General features: G+C 43.8%; 1 protein-coding gene and 1 long non-coding RNA gene across 2 annotated transcripts in view; one reads left to right on the forward strand and one right to left on the reverse strand.

Moving 5' to 3' along the window:
- Nucleotides 1-12,754, reverse strand: part of LOC135904996 (zinc finger protein 513-like) — a 78,691-nt gene that overhangs the window by 39,610 nt on the left and 26,327 nt on the right. Inside the window, exons 4-5 of the mRNA XM_065435992.2 lie at nucleotides 10,777-11,159; nucleotides 2,605-2,706 (exon numbers count right to left, since the gene is read on the reverse strand). Of these exons, the coding sequence (XP_065292064.1) occupies nucleotides 2,605-2,706; nucleotides 10,777-11,159 (485 nt within the window). The remainder of the gene's footprint in view (nucleotides 1-2,604; nucleotides 2,707-10,776; nucleotides 11,160-12,754) is intronic.
- The window catches only part of LOC139061334 (uncharacterized), a 42,713-nt gene that overhangs the window by 3,614 nt on the left and 26,345 nt on the right, over nucleotides 1-12,754 (forward strand). The window lies entirely within an intron of this gene.

The following is a 12,754-nucleotide window of genomic DNA, read 5'->3' on the forward strand; positions in this document are numbered from 1 at the left end:
ACAAGCTACAGGGCAGAGTCGGTACATCCATGAAAATTACATATTTATGATAACATGTTTGAACAAAGGAAAGCTCTGTGCTTGCTTGGTCATGCTTGCTCTGTGCTTGGTTTGTTAATGCTCACAACAAGAAATTTTCTTGATTCACATCAATTGGTAAAACATATCTTGCTTGCGGGATTTTATCTGTATATAAATTGCTAGTCACCACCATACATGCACAACACTAGCGCTATTGGGTGTGTTCCAAATGTCTGTGTAGATTGACACCTTGACATCTTCACTGGACAACTGGCATCTTAAGTTATGCTTCAATCATGCTGTCAAATATTGAATGTAGCTTCGAGGAGACATCATCAAAATTTGCAACTATGCAGGAGACTACTTTGTTGTCTAGAAAGCAGATGACGCAGGTGATGAAGCAGGGAGAGGTGAAATGAAGTAGAGTCATGCGAGCACGGTTAACAAGATTTCATATTATACTGAACGCCTGTAGACATGGCCACTGTGTGAACCGTAAGTCCTCAACAACACAAAAGATGAAAGAAGTTCACAGAACGATGACAGCTTGAAAGGTTTAGCAGTGATGAAACAGGGAATGTCACTGAAGTCAACATTTCGACATGGGTACTCTTAGTCAGGATGGCAACTGCTTCCCTTGGCAGCTCTATGATCTGCAGCTCACTCTCCCCCAACCACAATGGAGGAGGAGGAGGAGAATAAGCCGATGCGCCAAGTAAACGCAGGTCAAGTTGTTTAAAAAAAAGACAGACAGAGGAGAAAAGAAAATGAGTGAAGGGGAGGATGACGGTGTTTATTTCTTATAGAGAGGCAACAAGTAGGAGAAGTGTTGTTGCTTTAGAAGCCTGCTTCACACAGCCGTCATTGACTCTGTCCCAGCACCAGCCTATAGCCACCCAGGCACGCATGGGCATTCCACAAAGCAAAAGCATGGGTTGTAATGAACTTGCTGAAATACACATGCACTAGAAACAATTTGCATACCTTATCAAGCATTACAAATAAGAAAATATTACATTATGAAAGAAATAATAGTGGTACTCTGGCTTACCATTACATGCAACGAAAAAAGTCAGATCAAGCAGCAAAACTGCAGAAACTCATCCCTAAACTAAAGCATGTCAAAAGAGCAAACATTTTCTTTCATATAAGGGTCACCCAAAGAGTACTACAGTAAACTTCCACTAATTCGACTCTGGTTAATTTGATTTTTTTCGGTTATTCTATTCCGGCCAGCACCCATGGGCCCAAACTTTCATTATTTTGATCTGAGAATTCACTTTCACTGGATAATTCAAACTTGGCAAGTAAGCATGCACGTGCCCAACTCATAGAGTGACCCCAATGGCAACCCCTTTAGTGGCAGAGACTGTCTCAGCAAAGCAAAGTATTTACCGAATTCCAACATGCATCCATTTTTTGTTCATGAAACTTGGGCTGAAAATTGCCTTCGCGGTGCAATAAATAAAAGATTTGGTGACGATACCGAAACCGCCTTCGTGGCATTTGTATGCTTTACCGCACGACACCTATGCTTTACCGCATAACACCTTTGTATTGCGGCAAAGCTACTTTAAAATTTATGCAGCGAAGCTGACTTTAGAAAACTGGCCACCATTGTGCAACACATTATAGTAGGCCCTTGCCCATTTTTTTTACTAAAGATCAGGTGCACCTCAGATTCCTATTTTTTTCAGGAGCTTTCATCACATTTGTTTGTTATTTTTCTACTTTTGACAATTTGATTCGGAGGCACATTAGAACTGGGGAAACTATGACCAAATGAATCAGTGGTGTGTTCTGGCATTTTCTTTTTCATCTTAATTCGACCCGCCGGATAATTTAATCAATTTGGGCAGTCCCATAAAGGTCAAATTAGTGGAAGTCGACTATATTGCCGCTGCACTTTACTTCTTGGAAAACATTCATAACATAAAATGTTTGCAGAGAAAGTCACCTGAAGATCCTGCAAAACATTACTTCTATCTTTGTTTAGATTATTCAAGTCTTCAACTGAAAGTATGATTGCTGATATTTACCTCATTTCAATTGAGCTGTACATTCTTACATATGCTTCGTACATGTGGTCCTATTAGTCTAACTTTGGGACCTCCTTTATGTCATTGTATTGTAACACATGCTCGCATTATTAAGCTCGATTCTGATTATGCAAAAGCGAACATGGTGCAAGTTTGCCATCATGTGCAAGTTTTCACAGCCACAAACCGGAGCCTTTTTGACAAAGCAACACATCACACTTCACTTTTGAGCGGTTCAGGAAGATAAATTTCGTAAGGCACCAAACATATACTGTAAAGGGCCATCCGCAGTTGGTGAGAACACATCAGCAGTACAGTCAAGACTCATAACAATGAAGTCACCTCTGACACAAAGATATGTTTATTACATTCAATATAAGGATATATTTCTTACACAGCGATAATGGCAAAAAAAGAAATACACACAACAGCGCATAAAGCTAAGCATTGTATAAGCATTGACTGTGTTGCAGGATAAACATTTTCACTCCCAATCTAGCACCATCTGTTTAACGCAACATGGCGGCAAATGCCACTTACTCACAGAAGGAAAGGCGAGGCACGACTGCACAGCAACAAATCTTCCATGATACCGCGGCCACAATTGGTGGGTTTCAATGCCGTGATACACAGAAGGCAACACCATCTGGTGGCGTAACAGGAAATAGAGCATAGCATAACATTACCTGCAACTTTTCTGAATCGACTCGTCTAAACTGCTAACATTTCACCTTGGTAAGAAGTGATTAGACTGCTTTCCTTGACAAGCAGCGACCCTTGTTTCAAACCCTTGAATACAGAGGTGCTAAGTGGGGTTGACGCATAACTGTACCTGCAATATTACAAGCTTTTCTCATGTGTTGTCGAGGGATGCACTATGTAACAGTGAAGCTGTCGCTATCAGCATGAAACTGAGGAATACAGAAAGAAAGGAAATGCTTTAAAAGTTAACATTTACTTTATCACAAATTTTCGTCTACACTTGGCAAAAGTGCCTCACCAGTAGGCGTTCAATATAATTTATTCTACAGATATGTCAGCAATAAACATAACATGACAAAGGACACGACAGCCAGACATACAGAACAAGAACAATAAAGAATGCACAAACACAATGTAATGTCTACAGTCTTTCAATGTGGAATAAAAGAAGTGAAGCGAAATTAACATTAGACAGATTGTACTGGATCAGAATATGTTGTTTCAAGCAGAAACATTACATTTACGCATTGTTCAGGAAAGAAAACAATATTTGAAAATGTATTTCTCGCTACAAGACCCGCATTTACATATACATTCATGTTTCTGTCATGTTTCCATCACCAAATGACTTCACTTCTACTTTTTATTACAAAAACAGTTTAACTGTTAAATTTTTCTTTTAGTATACAGGCTTCTCAGCAGCCTATTCATTCTCACTGGTGCCTCCCATGTCATAGGTTTGCATTGACAGAACGCATCTGTCGATATACTTCTCTTTTCAAAGGACGTTCGACACTGCTCATCGTCTAAGTTGAGAAAGAAAGCATACGTAGAGAAAGAAAGAGAAAGAAAGCGTCGAGAAAGAAAGTATTTAATGTCTTCAAGCTGAACATGAAGCCTTGAGTTAAACCATGGTTGAATGCTCCGAATCAAACATGGACTTTTTTTTATGTACACTGAAGCATGTTAAAAAAGCATTTTTTGTAACAAGAGCACTTTCATTACAGAGAAGGGAGAGGAGTGTTAGTCACCTTTCAATTTATCTTTCACAATGGGAATACGCTTATTTTTGTCCCACAAGAACGTGAACAATGCTGCTCTTTACAAATGTGGGTATCTTTATATAGACAAGAAAGTACCATGGCACTCTGGCTGTATAGACCCTTTTACCCAGCCAGTTCTCTCATACTAAACTGGTGGCATTTTCATGGCACCTAGCTAGTGTTCCTGTACATGGCTCTCACATGAAGCCAAAGTTGCACGGTTATTCGGCATGCCTCTCGCACCGCCAAGGTGCCACTGAGCACCACTATTTTGCAAGCGCCATCAAGTGGTTGTAGTGGGCTCCGCTGCGCTTCAGAGAAACCAACTCATCAGAGATGACCCCACAACTCCAGAAGCACCAGCTGACAAAGCGCTGTTGACGTCACTTAATGTTAGTTTCCTTCCTCCATGGTGGTATTTTACCGTGCGGAACTGGTTCAGTTGTGAAGTCACTGTGGTGTGATGCACTGACAGCTATGACGGGGTGTAGGGAGCCGAACTGTCTTAACCAAAATAAAAGCGGTGAACTGTTTTACACGGTGCCATGCGGGAAACTTCATGGGCCCCACCAACTGCAAGACTGGAGTCGCTTCTGTCTTTTGATCCAATCGTTTGCATCTCAAGACTGCATAAGGGTCGTAACGTGGGTAATGTCTTGATGCAGAGTGCTATTTTATACACAAATGTAAGCTACGCTAGAATCATTAGTATCAAGTTCCACCCTGGTATCGACATAGTGGAGCAGGTCAATGGATGAGTGCATGTATTTCACTACAACATATACCTGGATCAAACGGAGTTTTCATAATGAAAAGTAATAGCTAAGGTGTACTAAACACAAGAGCACTGTTCTTAAATTCAAGCACATGCATGCTGTTTAGCTGCCATAAGCCATGATGCGCATGCTTAAAGGGACCCTGAAACGCTTTTGACAATTTTCTACAAGCGTACTGAGTCGTTAGAGTAGGTCCTTCTGATCATTAATTGACACATCTAAGTGCTCCGCGTAATGTGTGTAATTTATTATAAGGTTTTAAAAATGCACATCGCTGCCGATCGCAGCACACTGCTCGGCGGAATTTTAAGCTGCCCCTACCCATATGACCGAAATCACCCATATGACGTCAGTGGGGCGAGCTATCTGATTGGCTGACCAGGGCGCGTGATCGATAATTTTTCCAACTTTATGGTAAACAAATGATCTTCGTAATAGTTGGAATGTTAGTTAATTTGTTTTTATAAATGTTATAAATGTTACGCGAATGCACAAGAACAATCTTTCAGTACACTTAAGCACTTCCGGCACACAGCAAGTGTCGTCTGCTTGTGTTACAACGTACTCCATTTTGACGAGAGCTCTGCGGTCAGAGTCGGTCTCAGTCTTTTTGCGAGCACTATGATTCGCCTTTGTTGCCTTGTGGACTGCAAACGTAGCGACTGGCAATATGTCAAGCTGTGACATCGTGTCCCTCTGCAAGGCAGCGTACGAGCGAACTGGCTGCTGCGCATCGGACTGCCACTATCCTATCGGCGCCAGGATTTGCGCGTTTGTGGCCGTCACTTTACACCAGAAGATTACTAACGCAATAGCGTTTCGCGAGTCCGGTATTAGGGCAAACGCAAGCGCAAGGGGACAGGGTCTGGCCGCTTGACTGTGCCGTAACGGGATGAGCCATGAGATGAGCAGAAGGGAAAATGTGAATGGTCTGCATGGTGCAGCCACCTGGTGGCACAGAGCTTAACCATACACAGTAGCAGCAACGAAGTGTATTCTTCTTTGCTGCTGGTGTGTATTTTTCGCAGGAGTGTAATCATCGACACGTTGTTTTTATCAATGTTTAAAATGTTTAAGACTTGGTTAGAGCAATATTAGCGCTTTGTTTGGCTATTTATGCACTGCGCCAACAAGTGTCTGGACCGTGCGACCGATCAGGCCGCTCACGCACGTCTACGCTAAAGTTCCTTTATCAGCTTGAGTTTATGCCTCCAGTCATTCACCGAAGTGACCAGCTTGCCTGTGGTTACCGGAATTCCAGACACGTTCGGCGCTACGACAGAATGCTCGCCATGCACGCTGCTTCGATAGCTCTCGCTTAAGGTTGATGGCCAAGCGGCTAGCGGAGAGGTCTCGCGCGGGCGGGGGCGGGCTCCAAAACAACAGGAAGTGGACGATGTGACGTCGCATCGTGACGCGGAACCAGTGAAGGCGGAGCTTAGCCCCGCTCGCTCGGCGAACGAGTTGAGGAGGAAAAGCATGGCTAGGGAGGAGGGTAACTTCTAATCGCTTGTAGCTCCATTAATACGTAACGCTTCACTTAAATTGCGGTGCGAATGTTCTACTTAAGCTGTACCCTACGCGTCGACAAAATTTGTCCGAACCGTTTCAGGGGCCCTTTAATGAAACAGCCATTCTCTGAAAGTTTGATATTGTGCTCAACCTATAGCCTGGAAATCAGGAATGCTCACAGATGCTGTTACGTTGTGCCGACATATGCGCTCAGTGGTGTTGCATTTTCAGTAAACATTACGCCTGCATTTAGATGTAGGCATAAAAACTAAGCATGTTAATTTGACATGAGAGACAAAGTGCCTCTCACAACACCCCCAAAAGACAAGAAGACAAAATCCACAATGATTGTGACTATAAGCAAAGAGACCAAACAAATAAGTGAGCCAACAAACGTTTTCGTTCCCAAGTCCGACTACAGACCATCGGCCACCGACCAACCACGAAAATGGGCAAAAGAGGCAAAGAAAGCGACTCCCTTTAAAAGTGCACTGCTGACAGTGCAATCAGCCCAAGCATGGCTCCAGCGCTTGTGAGGAGCGTTTTTATGGCCCAATATTGAAGCTTAAGATTGCAGACCTTTGCACAACTTTGGATCTTTACAGAAGTCATATGCAGGGACTTCTGCCTAGCCGCTGTTTAGCATCCCCAACCTTATCTTCATGCCTTTCATGCATGATGTTGGCACTGACATCGTAGCATAAACATATAAAAATGACACACTAATAGACACGTCCTTTCTTCTGTTGTTCAATCAGTGTGACTCGTGACATATCAATAATGTCGAAGATGGGATCTGCATGATGGCTATTTGACACCCCTCTCCTAATGACTATTTTGGCTCCCGATTGTGCCCCAAAGTTCATCGAAACGGAAGGTACCTGGGAAACCTACCAAATTCGCATAGCGGTGCATATTGAAGGACATAAAATTAGCGTATGGGTGAGACAACGTGCCTGGCTGGCGGCCTCTCTGCCTAAATAGTGTGGTCAAGTGTATTCAAGGACAATGCCATCTGTAGGGGATGGATGAGCTGGGGTCATCGCCGAGCACTTGCAAAGCCATCAAGTGTCTAAAGTAAAGCAGCTAATTACAAGTTACCATATTTTCACGCGCGTCAAAAAGAAAGGCAAAGCATTGCGAGAGTTCACTGCAGACTAGCGCCACTTTGGCAAAAGCTGCAGCTCTGACACTTTGCGGGAGCGAATGATACTGGACTGAATAGTGTGCGAAGCTCGAGATGAAGACATATGGCACCACCTATTACCTAGCGGTATGTTGTCCTTGAAGCATATAGAAGTTTTTGTCATGTCAGTTGAGCAAGCTGTTGTTGACACATGACATAGACGCAAGAAATCGCAGTGTCCAGAGTACGCCAACTTCGAATGGACAGCCCTGAGAATGTCCAGAGTAGCAAGGCCTGTTAGGAAGTCCACAGACACCAGTTTGCCTTGTGCCCATTGCAGTAGGTATTCGCACATAGCTGACAACTGCTGCCATCACCTGTGAACTGTATGGCACAACTGCAGGAGGCATGGACATCTGTCTAGGGTGTGCCCAGTAAGCAGCGAAAAGCCTGTTAAGAAACACACCATGTATGCACTGGATGGTGACATTAACAAAGAGTCCGATGAGGTGGATGCTGTGTAATGTTAAATGCACAACTACGCAAAGGTCAATCGGGCACGAAGCCCAGGTTGTGAGTATTAAGCAGGAATAGTATGACGATTACCACGCTTGTGACTAGTGAATCCCTGGTCAGTGTTATTCGGAAATAGTTTTTCAAGTACCGCACTGAATAGCCTCCTTTGTTAAAAACTGTAAACAAGTTACAGTGGAATCTCGATGATACGATCATGGCTAATACGAATTTCCAGATGATATGAATTTTTCTGTGGTCCCGGCCAAGCCCCGTTACTTTGCAACGTGCTAGAGAACGGTTGTTACGGATCAGTTTTCGACCCACGTCAGTTGATAAGAAAATTACCGAAGACACTGGAAATTTTAAAGTGTGCTTGGCGAAAGCCAGACGCTGCTGCCGTCTGCGCTCCACTTCCCAGGCTTTGATGTTCAGTGACATAGCCAGTTGCTGCTGCTGTCTGTGCTCAAATTCATTCGCTTTAGTGTTCAGCGATATTGCTTGTCGCTGCTGCCGCTTTCATTCTGCTTCCCTGCCTTTGGAACCCGGCGATCTAATCAGTCGCAGCTGGCGTTTCCGTTCGGCCTCCCTCGCTTTCGCATCTGGTGACATGTTCGGTCGTCGCATGCGCATTCGCGCCTTGTCCTTCTGGCGTTCGGTGTTGGGGGAATTAGGCGTCTGCTGCCACTTCCCCGAACCGCTTGGCACGGAATCACTGGGCCGCTTTGGAGCCATGCGTCTCACTCACCCGACTGCAACGAGACATCTGGCGATGGAGCGCCGGTGCAGCTGCTACTGCCAACGCATGGTCGACGCGCGCGCTTTCATTCTAGCGCTACTGTGTGACGTAGCAGTCGCTATGCACAGCGGCGCCCACACCGTCGCGCCGGTTGCTATGGAGAGGAAGAGGTTGCGCCGCTGCGCGGAGGAGAGGCCATAGTTGGAACCATCCATGGTTGGCACGATTCCAGCGCACGGACGGACGGACGCGACCGCGAGCAAGAGCTAAAGCTTTCGCCTTAATAAATGCTGCCCTACCGACGGCAGCGAGAGAGAACAGCACGCAGTCACACGATTTCTCCCTTTCTCTTTTGATGCGGAGGCGCAGACGCAGCGTCGGACAGTGCGGAGGCCGCAACTGGGCGCGAAGAGTTTGAAGCAGTGGCGCTTTTGTTTCTTTTGTGCTTTTACTCCTTTTCCACGTGCCATCGGACGGAATAGCTGCTGTGCTTCGGACCAGATTCTTTGTGTTAGACGTGGGCGACGGCGAAGGTCCACCACCAGCAGCTGAAACGCTGCATGCGCTCGAAGTTCTGAGGTGTGCTATGGCCGCGGATGAAATTATCCATGCATTTTTATGGATTTGAACAGTCTGCTAAGTGACCTGACAAAGAAAAAGAGGCAGAAGGACATTTGAGACTTTTTCTTTAAGAAATAAATGCTTTTTACGTACGTGTGCCTGAGTGAGTTCACCTCTGACTCTTTAATTTAGCTAGTTTTAATTGTTTCAATGATACGAATTTTGGCTAATGCGAATATTTTTCGTGACCCCGTGAGATTCGTATCACCGAGATTCCACTGTATCATGCTTCCTTGGACCCGCAGCGTTCAAGAAACGTGTTATCCCCTTCATGGCAGTTCGGATTCCAGCTGCAGCATGCACATTCCAAAAGTAGAGGAATGTAAAAATGCTCCTATAATTAGATTTAGGTGTGGATTAAAGTGCGCCATATGCTTGAAATGAGTCTGGAACACTCGGGACCCACTGCATAGTTTGAGGATGCTAAACCCACATTTTTTTTATTCTGCTAAATATGCTGTAAGTATACACACTTTACTGAGGCTGCTTGCTAGTTACTTAATCGACAACTATTGCATTGTTATATGGATCTTCCTACAAAAAGCTGACTTGATCTCAGTGTTCTGTGTTCAGAATGGAGAACTGGGGAAAAAGGATGTACCGCTTGTTAATCACGTTCTGTTAACTCTGCTTTACTGCACCTACCATTTTCCCAAATTTTCTTAGTCCTTGTTCCCTTGCGCCACAACCTCAGAATAAAATGAACCGTCATCTAACTCAAACCAAGTTGTTGCTGTAGCAGAACAATTGTGCAATTAGTAAGAAAAGAATGTGGTGGCCAGACAGCACTGAAAATGTAGTAGACACTCGTTCATGCTTGTAAATACTCTTCTGGTCCACTAACGCCTGACCCCATTCACTGAAAATCAATGATACTTACAGTCCCAAGAGTGCATTCGGTAAAGACTATGCTGGCCAATGAGAGGTTTACATATGTTACGTAAGAATGTTCGAAGCTAAAACGTTTCATCACGAGCCTCAATGTCAATGTAGTACAAACATAATAATGTCCTTTTTGCAAGCAAAAACTAAAACTGAACACATGTTTTAAGCTCAGAGTGCAGAATAAACAAATCACAATTTACATAAGTGATTATTCACTTATTCACAAATTCATAAGTGATTATGCAAATAAATAAAATGAACGACATCGCATCGAGAAACATTACTGAACCAAGAACAGAGCACACTGTGCTTTCCAAGCCATGAGCAATAAGAAAAAACAATGAGCCAACGACAGTAATCCTGAATCATTACAGCAACTGAAAGCACGCACAGTGAACTGCGTCTTGGAAAACGATTTCTAGCCTTGCCTTCTAGCACATGAAATGTTTCGCAGTACTCATGGCACCTGCACAAGGCATAATGGGCTCGGAAGGACAGATATGCAACATTTACGTCTTCCGAAACATTGGCCAAAGTTTCGTGCCATTAATGCAGTCATTGTCGGCAACAAATGCCAATACAGCGGCTTGCTGTGCTCTGCAACAGCGTGATATGCTGCCGTTTTGAATACAAGCAGCGCAGGCAGTCCGAGGCAAGCAATGTACACATCCCATATTATCAAACAAGGCAGTTCCCATGAGAGCGTGGTGAAAACAATCTGTGCTATATAGGCTTTCTTTTTATTTATTTTTCAATGAACTCATTTGTGAGTCAGCACTTGTCTTGTTCTCTTTCTTACCTTGTGTCCCATCTTATCGTGCAGTTTGTAGCAATGCCCTCCCTCAGCCATCAAACCTATTGATGCAGACTTCGCATGTGGCGCCGACAGCTTGTCTTCTTCGTGAATGTGGCTGAACACTGTGCACTTGAAGGGCCTGTCTCCACTGTGAGTCCGCATGTGGTCCTTGAAGTGGGTTAAATAGTGCATTCTGTATGGGCAGAGGTTGCAGAGGAGAGGCTCTATCCACGTGCCCAAAGGACGTGCCCGAGAGCTGCTTTCTCCAGCACCTTGGAAGATACGATTCTCATCTGGCCTGGACCCATTTGCCTCCTTGGGTGGATCCACCGGAGCAAACAGAAGAAATGAAGTTCCGTCACCAGCATTACTTGATGCTGCTGCACCTGTGGGAGACAAATGCCAGTGCTTATATGAAGGAGCAAAGTTAAGCCGAGCACCAAAATGAATGCAATGATGATTGTAATAACGATCGAGTTGCAAAATTACTGGTTAAGCACTCAAAGGGGCCGATATAGCATGTTTGTGATACCTGCTTTTATTTTTTTATTTTTGACCAAGACCAAAGGCAGTGCAATCTAACAGTGTTTCAAAGCACAAGTTGGTATGTGATGCACACGCCAGGCACAACAAGAAGCAACTGGCACGAAAGAAGTATGTGCACAATTGCAGACTAATGGCCATAAAGCATTGGGTTGCTATGCTAAAGGACAGATGTTATATTTTAACATCAGTCGTGTACTTTTCTCCAGCATTATAGGCTGACTTTACCTCCTTTCGAGGTATCAAATAGAAAACTATAGGAGTGGTCAGCATACGCTAGTTCACCACAGTATGTACAAAATAAACAAGTTTGTAAGAAATATGAGGTACAGGAATCTTTGATAAATCAGTGTGCAAGGTCATCCATGACGCGCAGGTGCACAGCTATCTAGACATTACAATCGTCACACATTATGTATGCAATATCATAATCAGAAAGGTAGCCGAGATAAACTAGCAATTTTTTTTATGCAAAGTGGCTCACCTGTTATGCACAGTCCTTGACCAGAAACATTTGCTACCTGAAGTCAGGATTGTGCTTATGCAGCCCTATTCTAAAACAGTAGCATGCATGAGAAGCCAATTATTCTTATGCTCATCAGGGCAATCATCATGCAAATCGTTCTTTCAGAGCTGTTTTATTATTTCAGCTATATAGTTTGTTTTTTTTTTCTTCAGTAAAATTGCATTTTATATCAATCATTTCCAAGCCTGAAAAAATTCCGGCAGTTGTAAATGTCTGGCAGTGCCAATGGTTTAAGCATAGAACTTTTACAACAAGAGTTCTAGGTTTTTCCTGTCTCACAAGTAGAGCACAGAAAAAAAAAATTACTGACACGTACATTTTCTGCTGCAATCAAAACCGAGGAAACTACTAGTGAATGGCAATGCGAAATGGGAACACAACACAGACAAGCATAGATTTTAAAGCTGAATTATTTAGGACAAGCTCAGTCCTGGTTTAGGTGACAAGCTGCTTTTCAATATCAGTGCCCCAGTACAAAGAGCTAAGACTAGAACACACTGTCACAAAGCTGATAAGAAAAACATTGCCAAATTTCAATAATTCTTCCATAACGGCTGACACTTGGACAGCACACACACACTGCTGCATTTTACGTCCTACGTGCTTTCATGGCCAGCACCTCGTGTTAGGAACATAGTTCATGCCAATGCAAATGCAGAGCCCATGTTTCTCCTTTGTATGCCTTTGTCAACTCGACTACATTCTTACATTACCCCACTGTAACAACAGCCCATTCACCCTAGAGCATTGCTATTTAACAGTAGTGCATAAACTGGCAAATTAATCAGTTCAACATTCCACTGAGTCCTTCTCTATCTTGCAAGACTAACATAAGCAACACCTTGGTTAGATGTACGTGTGCCTTTGTGGTACCATCCAAAGCATTCTGGAGCACTGAGATCCTTTATGTCA

Source organism: Dermacentor albipictus, chromosome 6, assembly GCF_038994185.2.
Source record: "Dermacentor albipictus isolate Rhodes 1998 colony chromosome 6, USDA_Dalb.pri_finalv2, whole genome shotgun sequence".
Classification (NCBI taxonomy): Eukaryota; Metazoa; Arthropoda; class Arachnida; order Ixodida; family Ixodidae; genus Dermacentor; species Dermacentor albipictus.